General features: G+C 42.2%; 2 protein-coding genes across 2 annotated transcripts; one reads left to right on the top strand and one right to left on the bottom strand.

The window, feature by feature from the left end:
• Positions 1-427: 427 nt before the first annotated feature.
• Positions 428-13,751, top strand: bcan (brevican; the record flags this gene model as incomplete). Its single annotated transcript, XM_080741608.1, has 13 exons — positions 428-506; positions 1,414-1,806; positions 3,482-3,656; positions 4,659-4,786; positions 4,975-5,268; positions 5,832-6,629; positions 6,876-8,432; positions 9,121-9,225; positions 10,302-10,460; positions 11,071-11,153; positions 11,557-11,701; positions 12,273-12,455; positions 13,624-13,751. Exons 1-13 carry the CDS (start codon positions 431-433, stop codon positions 13,749-13,751), a joined length of 4,224 nt encoding a protein of 1,407 aa, XP_080597734.1. The 5' UTR covers positions 428-430.
• A 3,186-nt stretch (positions 13,752-16,937) lies between these two features.
• On the bottom strand, positions 16,938-22,086 carry hapln2 (hyaluronan and proteoglycan link protein 2; the record flags this gene model as incomplete). Its single annotated transcript, XM_080741619.1, has 5 exons — positions 16,938-17,215; positions 19,545-19,730; positions 20,089-20,205; positions 21,464-21,820; positions 22,008-22,086. The coding sequence occupies 5 exons, from the start codon at positions 22,084-22,086 to the stop codon at positions 16,938-16,940; spliced, it is 1,017 nt and encodes a 338-aa protein (XP_080597745.1).
• Between the last annotated feature and the right edge of the window lie 2,399 nt (positions 22,087-24,485).

Genomic DNA, 24,485 nt, shown 5'->3' on the forward strand with positions numbered 1-24,485 from the left:
GGCTAATGTGTGTGATGAAAGTCAGTCCTTGCCGCTATCCAGCAATCTACTCCTAGTTTGAAATGTCTTTAAGCATCAATTAATATGTTTATTTTAATTTTATGATTAAAAAATATAATTTGTATCATAGCTCCAATCATTCATACAGGGTACCAGGCACTGACTCTCATGGAGGTATTTTTCGTCTGTTTGTATTAGGGCTGCAAAAGTTAATAAAACAAATAGATTTAATCAATTATAAAAAAAAGAATATTAATAATTGAATCAATCCCTATTTTGGGTCATTGTACTGTAGGTGAAGTTAAAATAGCTCATGTTTAAGTTCTCAACAATGCGTCGCGACAAAGCAAGTTTGATAGCATTTTCAGGCATTTATTTAACCTAGAGCTTATTACCTTCTCCCTCCCTCTGTTTTCAACACAGATTGGACATGCTCCTCTCTCTGCTGCTGTGTGCCATCTGTCTCCTCGTCCTACCGTCCTCCTTTACCGCCAACCAGGAGCCAGGTATACACTCCTTGTACTCCTTCCCTCCTCGCAGTAATCTATTAAATCAATCATACATGACCTCTGACTTATAAGCGCAGCGGGGTGCAATTCAATAATTTCCTATCCTTCGTTGTTTTTGCTGACACACACACACACACTCTGGAAGCCGCTTTCTAGCGTTTGACTTTTACAGGAGGAAATGAAGGTTAACGGATGCACCCAAGGGGACCGACAAGGTGTCTCATCTGGTGTTTGTGTCAACAACACAGTGATGGCAAATCGTGAAGCTTTAGAAGTGGCTCCCCAGCTTCCAGATTAGCTAGAGGGCATGCATATGTAGTAGGATCCCCACAACATTCTCTATCTGAAATGTCTGGCTCTTTAAAGTCACCTGATGAGATATACCGGTATTATTACTAGACTGGGATCAACTCCTTTTGCAGTTTCCTGAACCGATCTAGAGCGGATATAATTAATCGGGCGGGGGAAACCAAGAGAGCCTATGCATCTCCAAAATGACTCCCCTCGGCCAGAGGCATCATACTTAGTTTATCATCATCATTGTCATCGACCCACGATGATTCATATCGTCGCTGTTGGGCAGAGACCTTGGATCTTCGTATTTCATCCTGTCATGTTTTAAAAGAAAAAAAATCGCACATATATGTGCGTACTGGTCTACGCATGTGCATATCTCCTTGTATGGGCCGTTCTGCCTGTGATATTAGTTTTCTCCATACACGGAGTTCCGTGCTCATACGGACATAGGGATCAAGGGACCTACTTTACACGCAAAGCCAGACGTAGGAGCGGTTAACACCGCCCTACTGTGTCTCACAAAAGCAGCAAAACTACCCAAACTAGCAAAAGAAAATACGATTTGGAAAATGTTTGGTATCTAACCCTGTCACTCTCAACTCCCCAGATGATACAAAGCTCCTCCAGGTGACCATCCCCGCCCCCCGGCCCGTGTTGGCCGTGTTGGGGGACTCTCTCACGTTGCCCTGCCTGGTGTCTCTGTCCCACCCGCCGCCGTCTCCCTCCACCAGCGGCCGGCACGCCGTCCTCACACTCCCGCGGGTCAAATGGAGCGTCCTGACACAGGGCCGCGAGATGGAGATCCTGGTCGCCCGCGGCGACCGGGTGAAAGTCAACGAGGTCTACAGAGACCGCGCCTCCCTGCTCAACTATGCCTACTCACCGGCCGACCTCACCCTGCGGCTGGAGGGTTTGATGTACAACGACACGGGCTTCTACCGCTGCGAGGTGCAGCAGGGCCTGGAAGATGCCGATGACGTGGTACAGGTCAAGGTCAAAGGTGAGGTGAGATCAGTGGTGGAAAAATCTTTACTTAAAGGAGTAGTTCACCCCCAAAATGACTTTTTTTTCTGTTGATTACTCACGCCATGGAGAGTTGAGTTCAGTAATACTTTTTTGTATTTGTCGCATTCCTAAGAAAAGAAAATTATCATGGCAAATTTACCCCATTGATTCTGGATGGGGACCCAAATGCATTTGGGTCCCCATACAGAATCAATGGGGGTAAATTTATTGTAATTACATTTTTAGGAATGTCATACATACAAAAAATATCTCCATGGCGTGAGTAGTCAATAGAATAAAAGTTGGGGGTGAACTACTCCTTTAAGTAAAAGTATCAATTCTGCAATATAAAAATACTTTACAAGTGAAAGTCTGGAATACAAAATTGACTTGACTAAAAGTACAAAAGTATTGGTATAAAAATATAATATAAGTAAAAGTGCAAAATGTTTGAAAATAGCCAAGGTATAAAATAGGACTAGTGTGGTTTATGTATGTTTTGTAATATTATAATTTATATCTGCAAAGTAACTAGTAACTAACGTTTTCAAATAATTGTAGTGGAATATTTGGATCAGAGATGTAGTGGAGTAGAAGTAAAAGTACTGGAAATTGGAAATACTCTGACAAATACCTCAAAATTGTACTTAAGTACAGTACTTGAGTAAATGTACTTAGTTACTTTCCACCACTGGTTGAGATGATGTGGCAAGGTTAGAAGCAAACCTTTTGTGACAGTAGTAGCATTTTAGTAGTAGCATTTTACCTTTCACTTGAAGTTAGTGTTAGTTGATTCCTAAGCCACTGTTTGGCCGGTGGTATTTGCTAATTTTCTACTTTACGTTACATTCAAAGTTTTATTAACCTGTCCTGTTCCAGAGCTGTTATGAATAATCACGTTGGGGGAAATGTTGGTTTTATAGGTAACCAATTGATAATCATTTATCAAACACTGAAGGAGTGAACAGTGATGTAGTGTTGGCCATGAAAGGACATAAATGACTCAAGGTCAAGTGTTGTCCTGCAAAAGACAAGTCAATGCCGTAATGTCTTTATCATGCAATACACACTCCACTATGATGAATGGGTTGTCTTGTTCCATACCTTTCCCAAGTAATAGATTATAGATCCACTGACCAGAGTCATTTGTTACCCAATAAATCAGAAACGTTGCTTGCCGTATAACCGCATCATACAGTATGCTGTACTGTAGGGCCCGGAATGTATAATCTAGCTGTTCTGTATTTACAGGCTAGGGGAGTGTTAAGGGGAACACACACCGGACGTGCAGCGTCGCAGTATTGAGGTGCATGAAGTGCCGCGCGGTAACACCAACTGGATGCGGGGAGAACATTTTCACTGCGCGGCAACGCTGGAAGAATAGAACAGCGTTGTATCGGTTCGGTAGGCGAGGCATCAGACCTGTGTCTGCACGCGTCTGACGCAGCCGGTGTGCGTTAGTTCATTGAAAATAATGGGGCTGCACGTTTTGATGCGCCGCGGCTTGAAACAAGGGCTACATGATCTTCTACACTAAACATTATTGTCGTTCTTATGATGTATACTGTAATTGTGAGATGAATAACAATAGTAGAATAGTAGTAGAACATGTTTTGCTTTGCTTTGAAAACATTTTTTGGCTGCATACTATTCTGGGTTTGTGTTACCAGGGGTGGTGTTCCACTATCGCGATGCTTCAAGTCGGTATGCCTTCACCTTTGAACACGCCAAAAAGGCCTGCGAGGATATTGGGGCTCAGATTGCGACTCCAGAGCAGCTTCTGGCAGCCTACCAGACTGGATATGAGCAGTGTGATGCAGGGTGGCTCTCTGACCACTCAGTGAGGTAAGGACCATAGAAAGGTTGCTTAGTGAGTAGCTAAAGAAGTAAGCAATTTACCCCGAGTGAGAGGACATTATGCTCTGATAATGTCCTGTGTTAGGGTGTTATCGGACGAGGCGAAGCCGAGTCCGATAACACCCTAACACAGGACATTATCAGAGCATAATGTCCGACCCCGAGTGGTAAATAGCTTTTCTACCACTTTTTCCCTTATACATGAAAGAAAACACATAGTTGTAACTTGCAAGGATCTTAAGTTACAATCATTATTGCCTATAAAACTTCCGCGAGACAGCAGATAGTTCCACCAACAACATCTTCTACTCACCAACAGATGGCGCCAACTCCATACTAATCCATGCGTCTAGCTTACAGCTAAGCTAACGTCAGTTAGAAGTACCGTTCCGGCCGTAAATAGAGGCTGTTCGCTTCCAGAAAGGCATAGGTTCAGAGAAAAGGGGCTTTAAAGTTGGCGGATTGCATTGGATCCAAATAAATCGGCGACTATAGCATGCACGTTAGTGAACATAGGACCGTTGCCACGGTCATTTGTTGGTTGGGGGAAAGGTGTTCCGACTACCTCCTGAAGTCCCCGGATGTACACTGAGGCTCATTGATCTCGGACAAGTCATCACACAACTTTGCGGCAGTAGTTCTCTCATAACCTCCGGAATTTAGCCAATCAGAATCCAGTATTTGAACACGTGACTCGAAAAAGTGGTAGAACCATCCTTATGTTGCTTGATAAGGAGGACTGAGAGAGGGTCCAGTGGACCACTCACTCAGCCACTTGACAACTGAGTTTGAAAAGACTTTAGTTCAGCATTTAATGATAATACACAGATAAAGTAATAACATTGCATCGTTAAGTGGGTGGATTGTCATTCACTCATGCTGAGTGAATGTCAATTTGTTTCAAAGTGTATTTTGTGATAAGAGTAACATGGAGTATCATGCAATAGAAATCTCTGGTGTTTTAATGGTGTACAATCCTTTCCTCTATAGATATCCAATACAAATGCCAAGAGAGGGCTGTTTTGGAGACATGGATGGACAGCCAGGAGTGAGGAACTATGGGTTGCTGGAGCCCGATGAGCTGTATGATGTGTACTGTTATGTAGAGATTATTGATGGTAATGGACATCACAAATGTCTCAGCAAGTTTGATCACACCCTGATTTTGATTGTATGTCAGATTAGGCAGAATACATGAAAAAAAACCATGGCTAATTGTAATAACAAACAAAGTAGCATCATCATTTAGCACATGCACTACTCAAACCTCAGATTATTACAATGCAAAGTATCTCCCTTTTCATAGGGGAAGTGTTCCATGGCTCCGTCCCCCAGCGTTTCACCCTATGGGAAGCTAAGGATTATTGTCTGTCTCAGGGGGCTGAGCTGGCCTCTACAGGTCAGCTGTACGCTGCCTGGAACGATGGCCTGAACCACTGCAGCCCGGGGTGGTTGGCAGACGGAAGCGTGCGCTACCCTATCGTCACCCCTAGAGAGCGCTGTGGTGGGGGTGAGCCTGGAGTGAAAACCGTCTATCGCTACAGCAACCAGACAGGTTTCCCCGAGGCCAGTTCTCTACATGATGTCTACTGTTTCCGAAGTAAGAGAAAGTTACTGCTGTTTATAGCTGCAGTAGTTGAATTGAATTCATTTAGCTTACAATGTTGTTCACACATTTGCTGGCCAGGACTGGGGACTGCATGTGGCTCTCTCACCATTCAGCTATGCAGAGTTGCAGACCCAGCTATCACACATTGAGGGGTCTTCAAACAACACAGAGCCAACAATAGAAATTTCACTCCCATGGAGGGTTTTGATATTCCATTCCTGTTTGCCTATAAATGGCTTCAAAATGTATTGAGAAGGGCCTATTTGTTACAAAAACAATATGTAATGAACACAATATCCAATCACATGTTGAGGGGCTTCTATAGAGCGGACCTTCAAAACCACTTTCGCTTCTGCCCATTGGGCCACACAAATGCATAAAGCCCTGGCTAGGCAACCCTGCCTGGTGCAGATATGTGCTCTGTGGAGCATACTTTTCTAGTCTATATATCCAAATTAGCATTCGTCCCAGATAAGCAGCACAAGGGATAGTTACTGTAAATCAGACCTTGAATACCGACAAATAACTTTCTCCTTCTTTATGGATTATTCCAGGCAATAGTGGACCTTACACGGAATCCACCAAGGATTTCTTGGCCACGGAACCAGAGGACATCGGCCAGGACATTGTTTCTCAGACTAATCCTTTGCAGGAGGTCATTCCCAGCCAGGTGACTGTACAGGGGGGAACCAAGGCCCACGGTGCACAGACAACAAGCCCCGGGGTGGAACAGGACACCACGGAGGGTCAATATCCCGCCCCATCCAAACCCCAAGATCCAATGTCAACCAAGGACACCTGGGAGGAGACGGACCGTGAAGAGAGTGGTGAGAGTGGTGAACCACCAGAGTCCTCTGGCCACCAAGACACTGCAACCCTGGAAACAGCAGATATCAACACAACACCCGGAGCTTCTGGAGCTGGCCCGACTGAAATGTATGACACCTCTCCACAAGGAAGTGGAGAAGAGGACCACACTGTGGACGACCACCTGGAGCATACCACTGAAAGTTATGATGCTTCAGGAAGGCCAGAGGAGGCTAATACTGTTGGTGTGGAGGAGACACCAGTAGCAGTTTCATCCCATGAAGAGGAATTAGACACCCACACAGCCACTTTGATCCCGTACGTTGATATCACATTCACTACACTACCAGACCACCTTATAACGGAGGGGCATTCTGGGGAGTCGAGTGCGGACCATAACCCAGATGAGGACACAGACTTGGTGCATTCATCTGTCACCCAGTCAGTGGAGGACGTTGGTGCTGCTACTGAAGACACAGGGGATCATATCTCCCCAAGCCCAGAGCCCTATGCCACCTCTGGACTGATCCCTACCTCTGAATACAGTGAGTACATGAATTGCAATTATGTACTCACAGTGAGCACCTAAATTGAGAATAGAAATGCTAATCCGCTCATTAGTGCTGTGTTCGGTAGTTTGTCATATTTGATTCCTCTATTGGTCAGTTAAATGAACACTCAGGATTTTACTGTGCAGAGATTTGAGAAATTAAATCATCTATGATAATAAATTGTTATCTTACTTTACTATGGATAGCTTTACATTTGCAATACGACTTCTTTCATGACAGGTTACTACCCCACTCAAGAGCAATCAGGTGGAACGATTCCTCCACCCTGGTGGAACGACTCCTCCACCCTGGTTGACCACAGTGATATGGAACCAAATGTCGCCACTAACCCAACTGACATAGCAACAGAAGACACCATCACCGTCACATATGTGTCAGGCTCCAGTGAACTTGTGACCTTGTCTCCTGCTGGGGTTGATGTAGAAGTGAGCTCCCAAGGGGAGCTTGTCACTGTTATCCCAGAAAACAGCACGTCATTTGACACCTACCCAGTGGAAGTAGTCATGGTGAAAGTACAGCAAGAGGGATTAGGCTTTGGAATCCGACATCCTGTGCTACTAACTGTCGAGGAGAGTGGAGACGGCGAAAGTGAGGGGAGCGGAAAGGAACATGAAGAGCCAGACTCTGAAGATGAGCACGCTGAATCAGGTGAAGGATCAGGCGAATCAAGTGAGAGCTCAGGGGTCAACGCCACGGATGGAAGTGAGACGGAGTCTGGCACTGATGCACCCTCCGCTGCGATAGAGATCACACTGCTCCCTCACGCGACCTTAACCCCTAGCTGGGGGATAGAGCCTTCCCCCACCGTGCCGCAGGAATCTCGCTCAGAGCTGGGCTACAGTGGAGAACCACCCGTCACTGAAGAACCACCCGTTACTGAAGAACCACACGTCACTGAAGAACCACATGTCACTGAAGAACCACACGTCACTGAAGAACCACATGTTACTGAAGAACCACATGTTACTGAAGAACTACACTTTACCGACGAACCACCCATTACTGAAGAACCACACGTTACTGAAGAACCACACGTTACTGAAGAACCACACGTCACTGAAGAACCACACGTCACTGAAGAACCACACGTCACTGAAGAACCACACGTCACTGAAGAACCACACGTCACTGAAGAACCACACGTCACTGAAGAACCACACGTTACTGAAGAACCACATGTTACTGAAGAACTACACTTTACCGAAGAACCACACGTCACTGAAGAACCACACGTTACTGAAGAACTACACTTTACCGAAGACCCACAGATTACTGGAGAGCCAACTGTTACAGAAGAACCACCCATTACTGAAGAATCAGCCATTACAGAAGAACCAGCTGTTACTGAAGAACAACACATTACTGAAGAACCGCATATGACTGAAGAACCACATATCGCTGAAGAAGAACCACATATCACTGAAGAACCACATACTACTGAAGAACCACATACTACTGAAGAACCACATATTACTGAAGAACCACTCATTGCTGAAGAATCACATCGTCATCATGAAGAACCTGAAGAACCACCCGCTACGGAAGAAGCACCCATTACTGAAGAATCGCCGCCACCCGCCACACCGCCTCCTCTTACTGAAGAACGTGATGATGACGTCTCTGAAGAAGAAGAGGAGGTCACTCCAGAGGGGCCCAGCACAACAGAAGAACCAGTGGATTTCACAGACGACTTTGAAGAGCAGAAGTTAGCAGCCACTGCTCCTGCTGCACTGCCTGCAAGCAGATCATCTGTTGTGAGACAGGGGGGTGTTTCAGGTGATAATCCATCGTCACAAATATTGTTACGTATGTGCATGTGTGTCATGCGTGTCAATAATTGTTATGCTTTTGCTTTTCCTGCCATACTGCCTAATTAACATTTGTTGACTCAGCAAAACTGAGGGATTATCTTCTCAGTTTGGATTAATCCTGGGAGACAAACACACAGCATGATCTCAACAGGATCTCTTGTGATACACAGTTTATGCTTGACCATCTGGATATTTATGACTCAGCCAGAACATAATATAGAAAAAGAAAAGAAAAGGTGCATACTGCATATTGTACAGTAACAGGCTACAGCTTGTCTTTTTAACTATACAAACTTAGTGAGGACACAAGTGACATAGTCTCTTAATATTCACCATGTCTTCAATTTAAACATAGTTATTAAATACTCAAGTATAGCTAAGTCAGGTATTGCTTTATCAAAATACTACATCTTAAAAACCTCTAGTCTAAAGTAGTTGTCAATGGTGTAGTAGTTTGTAGGAAAATTGGTAGGCTACTAAACATGATGTCATGGCTCCCTCCAGTGGCAAATAGCTGTAGTAACAAGCAAAGCTTTTGAAGGCTCTTTTCACATTTTGTTATTGTTCAGTTTTTCTAAGATATAACTAATTTAATAATCATATTGTTTTCAGAGGCTATGTATAAAGTAACATGTATATTCACAATGCTTTAGATTCCTGTTCAGAAAGCCCTTGCTTGAATGGAGGCACTTGTGTGGATGAGGGCTCAACAAGATGCCTTTGCCTGCCCAGCTATGGAGGAGACTTTTGCCAAATAGGTGCAGTATTGTCAAGATTTTATCTAGTTAATTTCCTGTTAGGCACAAATAATTACAAATACTTACCCATAGTGGCTTTTGCAATTAATTAATGTTAAAATCATTCTTTAACCCAAATCTTAATTAAGTGGATTTAACAAGTCTTAATAACTGACAGATAACAAAGATCACTTGGACTTACTTTCTCTTTCCCCTCTAATGTTTTCTCACTCACTTTTTCTCTGTCTGCTGTATTCAACGCATAGCATCTGCATAGCACCCCCGTAACAACCCCAAGAAATCTTTTAACATCTTCAGACATTTTCATTGAATAAAATGTTTTGTGTGACATTAGCTGTTCCTATTAATAGGTCGTTTGTACAATTTTGTTTTTGATCTGGATAGTTTGTCTGAAATTAATGTGGATCCAGTGTTGGATGTGATAAATGTTGTAGACTCGCGTTGTGTGTTTGCATGTGCGAATACAGTGTGTGTGCGCGTGTGCATGATTCAGTGACACTTTTGCACGGCCTGGTTAGACCAGGCATGTGAAATGTACAGAATATAGGCTACTGCACACACGCAATACAAGGCTGGAAAACTCTAATCGTTGTATCTGCTACATCAGTGGCTGTCATCTCATATGTCATATTATCAATCACCCTTTCGCTAGAAATTAGCACGTTCCATACAAAAAAGTACATTCATAATTGTGATGATTACATAAAAGTTTGAATTCTTTCAAACTTCAGTCTGGGTAAAAGTGACAGACCTATAACACAGACATTGCACCATGCAGATGTCGCAAACTTTTACTTTTATTTACTTTACTATATTATTTATTTATTATATTTATTTATCAACCAACATGTGTATGCTATAATGTCACACCGCCCAGCAATGTACACACCCATATTCACGAGCAGTCGCTGATTCTCGACTTTTCATCTGATAGAATATAGGTGTACGAATATTTATTTCACGGTCTTCAGACTCTTCACGCCTGACAGCAGTCAAGTTCCCCCTCATTCCCAATAAAAATGTGCTTGCGCCGGTACCGTCTTCGGTATTCCTCTCTTTCTTCCTACCTACCTCAGAGCTGGAGGCATGTGAGCCAGGCTGGGAGAAGTTCCAGAGCTTCTGCTACCGTCACTTCACCAAGCGCCAGGGCTGGGAGGTAGCTGAGCAGCACTGTCGAATGTGTGGAGGTCACCTGGTGTCTGTCAACGGCCCTGAGGAGCAGGACTTCATCAATGGTACAATGATTGTATATACAGTACACAAACACACACACACACATACAGTACCATATATATATATACTGTACACAACATTATATACTGATATACTGTATATACTTTACTGTATATACCTATCTGAGAATCTCATGCTGCTCATTGGAATTTTACTTGTTAAAAGTCCTGCAGGTATAGATCCATGCCGCCCTCACAAACATATTTCCTACATGACCCTGTAATAACCCAAGTCATCTGTGAGGCACTTTGTCAGGGATTGTGTTAGTTTTCTTTGTAGCACAACGCTAAAAGGTGTGTGGTCTATAGCAGACACAACAACTGTCTTTTATGTCTCGTTTCTCACTGCGAACAAGGCAATGAGATAATTATCTTGCATTCCTTTGGTGGTGCTTTGGCATTTCTGCGGGTGGCTGTTATGGTTTGTATTGTAACACTTCCATGCACAGTATGTGCAAAGGTTTAGAGTTCTTTTCACTAGATACCACACAATCTGTATTTAGAGCGCTTTAGTGAACTTCACATGCATACAATGTGGCTAGCATTGATTGATTGACAAGATTATTCATTTATAAAATGTTTCTTCATTCTCTCCCTTCATCTTCTATTTCAGACAAGTACAAAGAATACCAGTGGATTGGCTTAAATGACAGAACCATTGAGGGAGATTTCCGTTGGTCTGACGGGAACCCTATGGTGAGTGTAACTGACTCACACATACTTAACCACTTGACTCAGCATTGCCTAGCATCCCTATTCTGGGGCAAACGTCTGGTGAAAAAGGCCAATCTACAAGCTCACAATGTGTGACAACGCAAAATGGTGTGCGCTTGTAGATTAACTATTTTCAGCAAATATATTCAGTATAGAGGGGAAAAAGTAGCAGACGTAATATAGAGCCCTGAGGGACACCGGTCAACTAGTATATATGGTTTAATTGGTTAATGTTCTTAAACTGAGTGCATTCTCTTCTCTTCTCTTCTCTTCTCTTCTCTTCTCTTCTCTTCTCTTCTCTTCTCTTCTCTTCTCTTCTCTTCTCGTCTCTTCTCTTCTCTTCTCTTCTCTTCTCTTCTCTTCTCTTCTCTTCTCTTCTCCATAGTTGTATGAAAACTGGTACAGGGGTCAACCTGACAGCTACTTCCTGTCTGGTGAAGACTGTGCTGTGATGGTGTGGCATGATGGAGGGCGCTGGAGTGATGTGCCATGTAACTATCATCTGTCCTACACATGCAAGAAGGGAACATGTGAGTGAGAATTTCAGTGATGTTGGTAAATATTTCAAACCTAAGCTTTACTGCATTACTTGAATTTGACCAAGCTTTTTAGTTAGTTAGTTTTAACCTGTTAACAATCCACGGTCCCGCCGTGTGTGTACACAAGTGTGTGTGTGTGTGTGTGTGTGTGTGTGTGTGTGTGTGTGTGTGTGTGTGTGTGTGTGTGTGTGTGTGTGTGTGTGTGTGTGTGTGTGTGTGTGTGTGTGAACTGTGTGTGTACACAAGTGTGTGTGTCACCTACCTAGGCAAGCTATATACCATTTTGAAATCCACAAAACATAATATAGTAGCCTATATCTCTACAAAATGTTCATTTTTGGGAAAATGAGCTCAAGTGGAGTTAGGAGGTTTGACCGAAGGGCTTTTTACTACTTTTCATTGGTTCAATATTATTTTAACCAACACACAGATGTAAAGGGTGTTCAATAGCACATATTTATGAAAGAAAATATTTAGATAGTTAACAGGTTAAGTCAAGCGTAAACGTGTCTTGGTAAATGCTCATCTCCGTGTTTTACATTCTCACTTTGTTTTCTACTAGCTTCCTGCGGTGAACCCCCAGAGGTTCTACATGCTAAGGTATTTGGTAAGAAGAGGCCACGTTATGAGACCAATGCACAGGTGCGTTACTACTGTGTGGAGGGCTTCCTGCAGAGACAGAACCCTGTCATCAAGTGCCTGCCAAACGGCCAGTGGGAGAAGCCTCTTATTACCTGTACACCAAGTAAGGACAATTCAATCTGACTTACTTGTGTGCATGAACACAACTGATGTCATTTATGTAAATAAATCTGCTTTAAAACAACGAAATAACCTGTACCCTATGGTTAATTCAAATTTGAATAGAGGGTATGCGTGTGACATCATCATCATACCCTTATGTGGAAGCCCTACTGAGTAAAAAAAAAAGAACTACTTTCTGGCCTTGACAGCTCATAGATCCAAACAGAAAAGTCCTATCTGATTGCATTGAACTAAACACAAACATTAAACTTAAATTGCGTTAAACTTACTTTGCCACTCACTTTGCCATTCACTTTATGCATGTGCATACCCTCTGTACCACAGAAATCTCAGTTATAATGTAGCAAAGAATGGTTAAATACTGGTTACAGTATGTCAAAAAATAAGTAAAATAGAAAAAGTGTTCCTAGGAGCATGCACAGGTCTCTGCCAGGTCAGGTTGCAAAAATCAGCCTCCTGGTGGTGCTAAAACAGGCTTGTGTGAACTTTCAAGGCAATCGGACACTGCCTTTATGATTTGAGTGTGTGTAGAGCTGCTTCCTTGCCCTACAGTATGTGTGCACAGTTTCACTCTGATGATTGGTCTGTCAGTACCCAAGATTAGTTGTTCACAGACAGACACAAGGACAGACAGACCAAAAAAAAAACCCTGGCCATGGCCATTCCGGCCACGATAATGGTGTCCATAGGAGATCCGTGGTTTGCCGTGGCTTGTGATTGGCTGAACCGGAGGTAGGGAGCGCTCCGCTGTGTTCACTTGGACCGCGCGGAGGAGCCGAAGATTTACTATTCGGCCACCTGGTTTACAACGTCTAACCGCGCTGAGTCGGCCCATGCGACCTTCGCAACGCTCAACGCGGCGAATTGCTTGCTACCGCTCGCTCTGCGGTGTCTCACGTCGCTCAAGGTCGCCTGAGACGGCGCACCTACGTCGCCATCACTGAAAACAAGCGCTCCTTTCCCTTGCATCTCCTACAGATACCGGTACAATAATAGCGTTCCGGCCTAGTCAGATAAAATGCACAAGCATACAGTCAAGGCTTGGATCCCCCCCTCATTCTCAAAGGACAAGGAGAGGGTATATGACTTTACAGTGTGTGGGAAGCCTTACACTTACAGATATGTTGTCCTTCTATACCTTCCCTCAGCTTTAGCCCATTCAGTGGACGGAGAGCAGGCGACAACAGCTCCTTACCAGAACAAACAGGTGGAGAATGTGGAAACAGCCACAGAGAAAGCCACTCCAGAATTCTGGGACATTAATTGGAATATCTAAAATCACACGTTGTCCCCCCCACCCCCCACCCTACTGTCCACTGACTGTCCAGCCTCGTCCCTGCATTGAGGCAGACCCATTAAAGCAATATTGTCCTGCAGAAGAGTCCAGGGATCCTGCAGTCACGCATAACCTGGCAAACATGGAATTGGACATTTTCTTTTCCAGGCCTTGGATAGGTTGGGAGGAAATACATAATGTGGATTTCATACATGTACAGATGTTTTGAATGATGTGTTGATAACAAAAGAGTACAGTATAAATCAAATATTGGTGCTGATAGATCTCGGTACCACAGCTGGGATCATGGGAATAATGATTCTGAAAACAAATCAGAAAGCAAAACACTGGGACTGTTTTGTGACAGTTGTAGCAAGCTGGAGCAAAACCTGACACAGTTGGGAATCAACTACAAGTGAATTATCATGGAATATTCATGAATAAGCCAGGAGTGGTATTTAAATACTGTCACCAGCATTTTCAGTAGCCACAATTATACTGTGACATCACTTTGATTTGATGTTACTTTCATTGCATAATCACTCTTAAATGTGTTTATCATGATACATACAAGAGATCAATCTTGCACAATATAATAATACATGTGGAGTGAGCTGAATGGAGTCACATATTGTTGACAAGCATAGTTATGAAACAGTATTATGACAATGTCAGGCTTATGCATTTGACTTTGCTAATTCCGTATAGATTATGATGGATTATATTTATGATACCTAGAAGGGAGTTCTTGATAGATGTTTTGTGTAAAGTGCAACGTCATGTTGCAGCCTCAGCTGGTCTGAAATTCACTGAAGTCACTTTCTTTCTCTATTTGTTTTCATGAGTTTACCTTTAATAAGGATTGGTCTGAATCTGACACATATTTTGTTTATTGTCCAATACATTTCAATTCAAAAATCCCTTAAACCAGATTCACGTACGTAAATGTCACCATATGTCAATGTCACGTGCCAAAATAGCTGATCTACAAGCTCACTATACACTAGCGTTGAACAAAGTTTAAATCAGACTTTACAATACTCTGGTGCTTTTATTCAGGTGTCTTGCAGACTTTATACCATGGTTAGTTGCTACTGTAATGTACTGTGTTTGTACTTCGCCAGAATCTCAAGTTGTTTTCTTACACTGTAACCAAGTACTTAGTACTGAGAAGAACAGTTTTGATAATGTGAATAAATAAATATAATAATAGCTTATCAAATACATCATTTTGTAGTTATGTCCTATGGTGGAACATGACCATGAAGTTAGTGCTAATTTTCAATGGATCACTGCAAATCCTAATGTAACCATTGCAAAATAACTGTAAAAGCAGCAGTAATATGGTACAAATAAAACAAAAATAAAATGTATCCGATGAAGAGATGACAAATAAAATGTTATTTTGTAATACTGCCGTCATTTGTTGTTTATTGCGATTTATCTGAATCCAAGAGTAACACATGTTATCTTAATATATATTTCTATAATGTAAATCTTCTATAATGTATAATGTATTCTATAAATCTTCACAATATATACTGTATAGAATACTGTACTCTATAGCTGCTATAATTTTAATGCTTCAGATTAAGCTCTTAATCTGAATCAGTCACTGCATGTCTGTCATGCCATTTTAAGGGAGGATGTGAGTAATTCTCAGTGTTCTGTTGTCCAGCTTTCACAAACTCGCAAGTTTGAAGGCAATAGATCTTAGTGTACGTATTGTAGAAACTTGCAAAAATCTCAGTTTGAGCTAAAAAAAATTACAGGAATTGTAAAAATGCCATTTATTAAAATAATAAATAATATTGAACTTTATTTATACAGCACTTTTCAAAAACAAGAATTTATAGTGCTGAACAGGACAATATGACACAATAAAACAATACAATGACAGTTAAAACGATGACACAGGCAATGCTATACAGGTATGTTTTTAACCATGTCCAATTTTAAAATATCACATTGTAAACGATTCCATAGCTTGGGAGCCATAACTGCAAATGCTCGGTCGGCTTGTGATTTGAGCTTAGAGGGACAGCAGCTAAAAGCCCTTGGTCTCAAGACACCTTGAAGTATTAAGAGTTCAAACGTACAGGCTATAGGCTGCACAGCAGCCATATTGAGGAGTTTGGTCTCTTCTCACTTCCTTCAAAGGTATTACCAATGATACTAATGAAGGCTCTGTTCCATTTCATGTAGCACAGTGGTTCTCAAATCTTTTATTTTAAGGACCCCCATAACTGAGTGTACAAATGGAACCAAACGGATCCATTTGGTTCCATTTCTACACAATATCTGCACCCTGACTCTGCTTGACCAGAATGGAATGGAACAGAGGCCCTATTAGTATTGGTAACACCTGTGAAGTGAGAAGAGAACTTCTCTTCAAAATGGCGGCTGTGCAAATAGGAGCTCTGCCATGCAAGGCCTTGTAAGTATTTACAATTCTTTCTTTTCTTTTTTAAGTAATTCTAAAACGTGCCGGGAGCCATGTGTGAAGAGGCTAGAACAGTAGTAATGTGAGAGGATCATCTAGATTTGTTCTTTCCTGAGATGAAAGAAGTACGACTGTACCAGGTTTGTATGCTGATTAAAATGCAAACAGGAATACAAAATGTAATTACATTGCAGGATAAGGAGCCATGGGATTGTTGAACTGCTTGTGCAATGGAGTAACGACCAATGATTAAACAATATATATGGGATATCCACTCCATGATGTCAAGAATAGAATTATGTAAGAGAGACATTTGGCTAAAATCATTTGGGTTAAAAGAAAGATACCAATTGTGTATTGTCAGCATAGAAATGCAAGGGAAGTTGCTGTTGAATAATTATAATGACGCAAGGGTAACTTAAATGAAAACACGATAGGCCCAAGAATTAAACCTTGAGTTACCTCGCAATTGAAAATGCACAGATAAATTCTCCACCTTTGGAATGTAGAAGTTAATTTGTCTAATATTATGCTATACACTCTTCAAAAATATTTGATTTTCAACACATCCATTTGTTTCCTTATTGACATCTGGTGCATGCTTTCAGCACAACATAACATTAATAACAACACATACTGGAACAAAATGTGTTATCAATACGGTCATGCATAGGCCAATTTGTATTGTTCAAAACTAGACCAATGGATGTCACTGCCTTTGTTAAGAGAGTGCATGTGCTAGGCTACCTATAACAATAAGCCCCATACAGCCGGTGTGTCTTGTTGGGGAATCCAAATGAGCGTATGCCCGACTCAGGCAGGCCTCCACAGCGTTCCCTAGGGGTGGCGATGGGATATCGAGCGCTGCCGTCTTTCAGCCACCCGCCATCACACTGGTCGTATTTGTGAAAATACCAGGCAGAGTAAAGCTGGCCAACCAAAGCCAGGTCAGCACCTTTATGTTTACATGCTTGCACTGCTTCCCTAAATGAAAAAGGCCCTCCAATGTAGAACACAGACCCTGTGGAAGGAGAGAAGTACATTAGCAGAGATGACCAAAGAACTGTCTACCGACAGACCACCCAAGCTTTTGTTGATCACAGTCACTGGTGGAAGCAGTGTAAAACTAGGAACACCAGGTACACTACACATCAAACCTAGCAATTGTCTAAACCAGGGGTCTTCAACAGGGGGTCCAGGACCCCTAGGGGGTCCTCAGAGTTACTACAGGGGGTCCTCCAAATCTCTGAGTGATAGAAACTTTTTTTCTCCTCTTTAATATTAACCACTTGAATCCATACTTTGAGAACTATAGCCAAAAATAGCATTGTAGATCTGCTATTTTTGGCAAGAGGTTTGGTGTAGAGGGGGAAAAAGAGCAGACTAAGTACAGAGTGAAATGTCAAGTTTATTAAGTATTGATGGTTCAAGTGGTTAAATATCTGAAAACACAAATTGACATGAATCCCAAATACACTGATGATTGTGCTGTCAAACAATGAAACTATATGGAATCTATGAACAGATTTGTGGGGGTCCCTGCTTCATCTCTCTCTCCACTAAGGGGTCCCTGCTTCATCTCTCTCTCCACTAAGGGGTCCCTGCTTCATCTCTCTCTCCACTAAGGGGTCCTTGGCCAGAAAACATTGAAGACCCCTGGTCTAAACAGCTTACAGCTAAATAGACAACACTAATATACTGTAAATGACAAAAACATTAACAAGTAACCAACATACCGGTAGATCTTTATAGTATAACTAGCATCTATCAAATAAGGTGACAAGAAGGGATACAGAAGTTCTTGGGGATGAGGTGGAGTTCAGAGTCAGACTGGGGAGTCAGTCTGTGGTTGTGATTGCAAGGGGAAGTTATTCCACAACTTGGATGCCAGGAGGAAGTACAGAGTCTTGTGGTGTGAGGTAGGATAATGTCCTGACTTTATCCTGGCTTATAGGCTATCACCAGTGTCTTGTACTGGGTGTGGGCAGCAACTATTAGATTAGAATAGAATACTGTCCCAGAAGGATGTTTGGTTTCACCGTCTGTTAAACAATCTAAAAAGTACATCCATACTTCCTAACACACAACATGCCAGCGAGGCAGTTTATTAAATACTGCATATGCAGAGTGGACAGAACTGAAGAGAATGTTTTCCATCTCAAAGTTCTTTACGGTATCTCCGTCCAGATGGCATTATTGTGAAGTGATGATTGAGGGGGTGATCAGTGTCATTTACTATTGTAAGTGCTAGGCGTGCATGTGATACAGTACTTTGTCCTTCATGTAATTCATTATGTATGATGGTGTATCATTTCTTTTTGTTCTGTACTGTAGGTAGGCTACCTTTACCTGAGTCCAATCAACTGCTCCACATGTGTGGTGGTAGAGACGGTACACCCACTCTGATCAAGTTTTAACTCTCTTTTACGAATGTCTGACTAACTGCAAACCAAATCTTCCCCACAGACTAAAATGTTTTCAGCATGTCTCAAGAGCAGATATTATTGTCCCCATCCCACGTCCTGATGGCAAAGGTAATTGTGTTATTAAGACAAGTTATCATTCTGTATATATATATATATATATATATATATATATATATATATATATATATATATATATATATATATATATATATTATATATATATATATATATATATATATATATATATAGGACACTTATACAAGAGAAAACATAAGTGATTATGTATAACATGGCAAGGCATGTACCTTAAAGGTGAATCAAACCCTTTCCCCCCCTTTTGTCCTTTCCTTATTGATTTTTGTCATGTCACGCCAATGTTTTATTTGCAGGGTGACAAATTACACAAGCAGCCAAGATTTCATTGCCCTTTGAAGATTGAAACAAAATATAGTACATTGTAGAGGCTATTAGTACCCAGGTGTCAGTCGCCAAAAATGCTCTTTGCATTGGTGGTGGTCTGGTGGAATAGCCAGTTAATTTCTGAGAACCATAGTTACGTTGAATGACAATGTTTCTGAACGAAAAATATGTTTCAAATCGACTTTTCTAGATGTGGATCATGTCCACTGAATACAGTCCATGAAACAAACCTTATAGTCACCCCGTTGTCAAGTACTATATTCAATTTCAACATAGATGTTCACCATGTACAACTCAGACTGTGCTGAATTGACAGTACAGCCGTCACACAGCCGCCCTAACAGAGCCTTATTTTGAATGCCATTCCTCGGCATGGTCCACATTGTTGACGTTCTGTTGTGCCAGCGTGGCACAATAGAACGTGGGCCGGGTGTAAAACCCAGTGGCCAACTGGGTGCAAATAGGCAGCATTTGGTGTGGTCAATGTAGAATAGCTCAGCTTACCCGATGTTAAAGATGTAAAGCAAAACATATCAAATCGATCATTATTCTTGTCTTTTGGTCCATAGCTGCGAATGCCAGGAAGTAGCTCCTCTCCTCCACAGCTATCTCGTGGGTGTAGGATAGGATAATGGACGGTTCCATCAATTAGCCATCCAGCGTTGCACCAGTCCAGACCCTCTGTCCAGGCTACAAAGGTAGGATGAAAATTATGCATAAAGTTATTGGTTATAATAGAGTACACTCAACAATGAGTCATTTTCAACATATTAGTGCATTTAGTTTGGTAAAATATACTCTTATTTATTATTACTTTGTATTAACTTGTCTATACATTCAAATGCTCTCTCACAAACTTTCCAATTCTGTTAACACAACATGACATGCTTTGCTCAAAGTACTCACTTACTGTACATACCACACACACACACACACACACACACACACACACACACACACACACACACACACACACACACACACACACACACACACACACACACACACACACACACACACACACACACACACACACACACAGGCCTACCTCTGTACAGCTGCTTGAATGTGGCCAGCATGCCATCTTGTTCTTCACAGGTCTCCTTAGCCTCCTTGAATGTGAACTTGTAGCGACCGATTCTACTCTGATATGGAAACACCACTCCTAAGTGAATAGAGTTCATTGTTTAAGTCAGAGTTGTTGATTTTTGAACACATTTAGTTTAGCAAATGTAAGTACCATACTAACAATCTTGCTATTGCAGAGATAACATAGTGTACATCTATCTAAAACATATTTTATGTAGATCAGTGAAATTCAGCATATGCAGAACAAAGATAACGACTTGATCTCTTGACCTTAAATTCCCTTAGGGTGCATTCACACTCTTGAGTGATATACCATTTCGCTCTCCTTGGTGGATGAGGGGGGGAGGGCGTCGTCCAATTCATTCCCTATGGAAGTCACATGGTTTCATGCCTCTTCCAAGCCTCTTGGCTTAAATCAAGTTTGATTTAAGCCAAGAGGCTTGGAAGAGGCATGAAACCATGTGACTTCCATTGGTAATGAATTGGATTCCCCTGGAGTTCCCGCCATTTTGTCTCCCAATTTAGCTGTTCAGCCAATATCCAACCCTTGCACTGTCGCACTTGTCCCTGGTCGCTGCTGACCCCTACTGGTTCTCTCATTAGCGAGGGTGTAGACAGTCCCCTATTACACATCCACAGGCATGTGGAGGGACATGCTGTTCTTTCCAGTTCAGTCCCACTGCACGAGCACTGGTCAATCTGCAGCGGTCACTATAGTGCAACGACAGAGATGGCCCTCCCCGCCCGGCTCCCCTCCTGTGGACACGGCCAATAGGCTGAATGCATATTGGAAAGAAATTGGGCAGCTTCCTTACTTCCTTCACGGGTGTTAACAATGATGCTTAAGGTTGTGTCCCATTTTGGTCAAAAACAATTGGGGTCCATGGACCTTCATGGTTCCTTGAGGGGTTTCCAAATGGCCCCTTACAGGTGCATAACTCTGAAAGTGTACAAATGGAACCAAATGGACTATGGGTCCATTTGGTTCCATTTGTACACTTTCAGAGTTATGGAGGTCCTTGAAATCAAAACATTTGAGAACAGTGATAATTGGGATTGATAATCAGAGTCTTCATTAGAATCATTGGTGAAACACCAATTTCTTTCCAACATGGCTGCTCTGCACAGAGCTCATAGTGTGTGATAGTTGGGATACCTGTCCAAGCCGGGTGAACGACAAAGAATTCAAACCCATCTCCACCATGGTGGGCAGAGACTTTACCCACACACGCCAGGCGCCACCCAAGGCCCCACTCTGCTATACGCTACTATCTTTGGAGACTCCCAAGAGATCTTCAGCTTCATTGATTTTAAATGTAAAAGTTGGACTATACCTTCAATCCTCAAGGTAATCTCCACACTCTCATCCTCGACACCATTGATGAGCTCGCAGCGGTATCTCCCGTCGTCGTCCAGTTCAAGATGGCTGAGCTGTAGTGAAGTGTCCATGGTGTGGGCCTTCCGCAAGGAGGCCCTTGGCCCAAGGCGGCCGTAGGGTTTGAAGGCGTGACCGTTTGAGATCATGATAATGTTCTCTGTTGCTTCCTTCCTTGGTTCCACTTTTGTCCATTTCACTTTGTAATGGGAAGGCTTGGCTCTCAGCATACACGGCAGGGTAGTGTTTTCCCCTCTTCGAGCGATGACCTCAGCATAAACAGGTGGTTCGATTAGATACTTAAGCTTCTTATGCGCTGCGAGCAAAAAAGGTGTCCAATGCACATCAAATTAGTGGCTTCAAATGTCAGTCATATATTGCAGTTGTCAGAATTATTGACATGGACTTTCTACTGTGCAGAGGAAGATGTGTAAAATCTCCATTAAAGGACGTTTACTCTGTAACCATGATCGTGCAAGATGATCAGCAATATAAACATCTACCTGTTTGTTCTGGGATGTATATAGCAGTTGCCCAGGTGAAACAACTTGTTATTAGTAGAAGAACTGCTGCAAAGTTCATGATGAAGTTCATCATTTGTTCACCCTTTTCCCTGCAGTTCATGAAAATGTAGCAAGACCGTATTGTTAAGAAAATGACATAGACAATTTCACAGCCACTATGAGGGCAATGTGAAAGGTACAGTACATTATACAGTTGGCTACACAATTCAATACAAAGTGGTATTCTGTGTTTCCTATGTTAGCAGTAGGTGAGTAGGGTTCACTGCATACAGAAATAAAACATCCTGGTAATCACCAAGTAGGCCTACACCAACTAACAGTGAAACATGCACGGAAGTGTTTACTAACTCTATCTGACCCATACATACTGTACATTTAAAAAAAAGGAAACACTGAGACAACAGAACCTGTTTAGCGCAGAAGATGCAAATGTCCTTTCAGTGATGGTTGATCATGCAGTCACCACGGTTATCCTTCATGAGAATGATGCTTTGAGGTTGGTAGCAAAACCAATATTTAACCCCTCTTAAATAATTACCCCTGATCACTCTCGTCCCTTTTACCTCTTAAACTTCTCTAGCCATGAGCCCACCCTCTGCATCTCCTAGTTGTCTTGTCCAGTTCATCTCTCTCTCTCTCTCTCTCTCTCTCTCTCTCTCTCTCTCTCTCTCTCTCTCTCTCTCTCTCTCTCTCTCTCTCTCTCTCTCTCCCACATCACATAGTCTCCCCCGTCTATCTGGTCATATGTCCAACACAATGGTGTACAGTCTGTAAACAGGATTGTTGTCATCTCTTCTCCAGATGTCAATGGCTATATGAGTGTCTGCCACTATTTCTCTCTGGTCTCAGAGGGCAAGACAGGAACAAATGAGGACATTTAGGCTACAGTATAATTGTATAGATTTTTTCCCCCACAGCATAACTTAGCAAGTATATCAACTAAGTCAAATGTAAAAGACATAGTTTGTCATACAGAAAGTCAGGGATTAACAGAGGAAATATAATTAAAACTAAAACGATAAATATCAATTCATTTTAACTCTGCTGCAATGTATGTTCATTAAACAAACTATATTCATTTGTGCTTGCATTTTACACTGTAAAATTGTCTGCGTCACACGTGCAACTCTCAGAGTGTACAAACGTAAACCAAATGGACCCATAAGGGTCTATTTGACATTTAAAATAACACTGAGGATTTCTTCTGTGCATACATTAATGTATAGTGTCACTGAATCATGTTGACGACAACGAGCCTGCCTGTGTGTAATTGTAACCTTTCTCAGATGGGTATTACTGGGGGAAAAGACCATAGAGTGCATTCAGCCATGTCTGTTATTGCCCGCACACAGCATTGAGGGCAGCAGGAGAGGATGCAGCCTTTCCTGTGCTCCTGTGGCCCTGGAGGACAAGGGCTGCATTGTCTCGGCCTCATGGTGTCCCTTCTCTCCGCAGTGACAACGGGCGGCGGTCACACAAACACGACTCAATGTGGAAAAAATGGAAATAATGGGATTCTTCTGTTTCCTCCTGTGTCTCCTCTCCATTGTGCCGGGTTTATCAATGGAGCTCTTTCTTGGACCCTCCAAGTTCACAGCAATTAGTATTCATCATGGCACACTTAGATGACAACTGCCCCTTCTTTCTCCTCCTTTTGGTAGCTGTTGATCACTTTTTGGTAGTCCCCCCCACCCCATTTCTCTCATCTATACATCTTTCCCTCACGATCTCTTTCTGACCCCCACCCTCACAATATTTCCTCAAATGCAAATTATATGCATCACTTAATGTATTGATTATCATCTGTATAAAAACACAGTAAAACAAGTGGCTTAATGTTTCTATATATTTTGGCGCAGGGTGCATCGGGGGGTAATATTATTTATGATTTAAGATTTTATTCTGTAGAGTTGGAGCATTAATCATATGAAATTAACAAACAAAATGTACTACACTAGAGGTTCGCGGGCCTTCGGCCCGCTCACATCTAGTTAAAAAAAAAAGTAAAAAAAGAAAAAGAAAAAGAAAAAGTAAAAAAAAAAAAAAAAAAAAAGTTAAAAAAAAAAAAAAAAATTGGGGGGGGGGGGGGGGGGGGGGAACTATTGTGGCGGAACTATTGTGCCGCAGCGCACGTTTCCGGTCGGACATATTTGACCGCCGGACGCACTTCCGGTTAGGAACTCCGTGTGCCACGTGATCAGTCCTAGCCAATTGGAGTGCTGCATTTGGTCGTGTCTGACTGACAAACAAACAAAAACCGCTGGCTGCAGTTCTAAAATGTATGTATAGATCAGATGGCACTGGTGAAATGTAATGATTTACCAATGACTTGATCAAAGCTTATGAACAGACTGTTACATTTTGTCTCAGGAACTTTTGGAATGTTGAGTAGCGTAAAGACTTCAGAATCTTCAGAATTCACCCTTTGTTACCCTTCTGGTTGGTCCCTGACTGACC

Source organism: Nannobrachium achirus (genome assembly GCF_963921795.1).
Source record: "Nannobrachium achirus genome assembly, chromosome: 2".
Classification (NCBI taxonomy): domain Eukaryota; kingdom Metazoa; phylum Chordata; class Actinopteri; order Myctophiformes; family Myctophidae; genus Nannobrachium; species Nannobrachium achirus.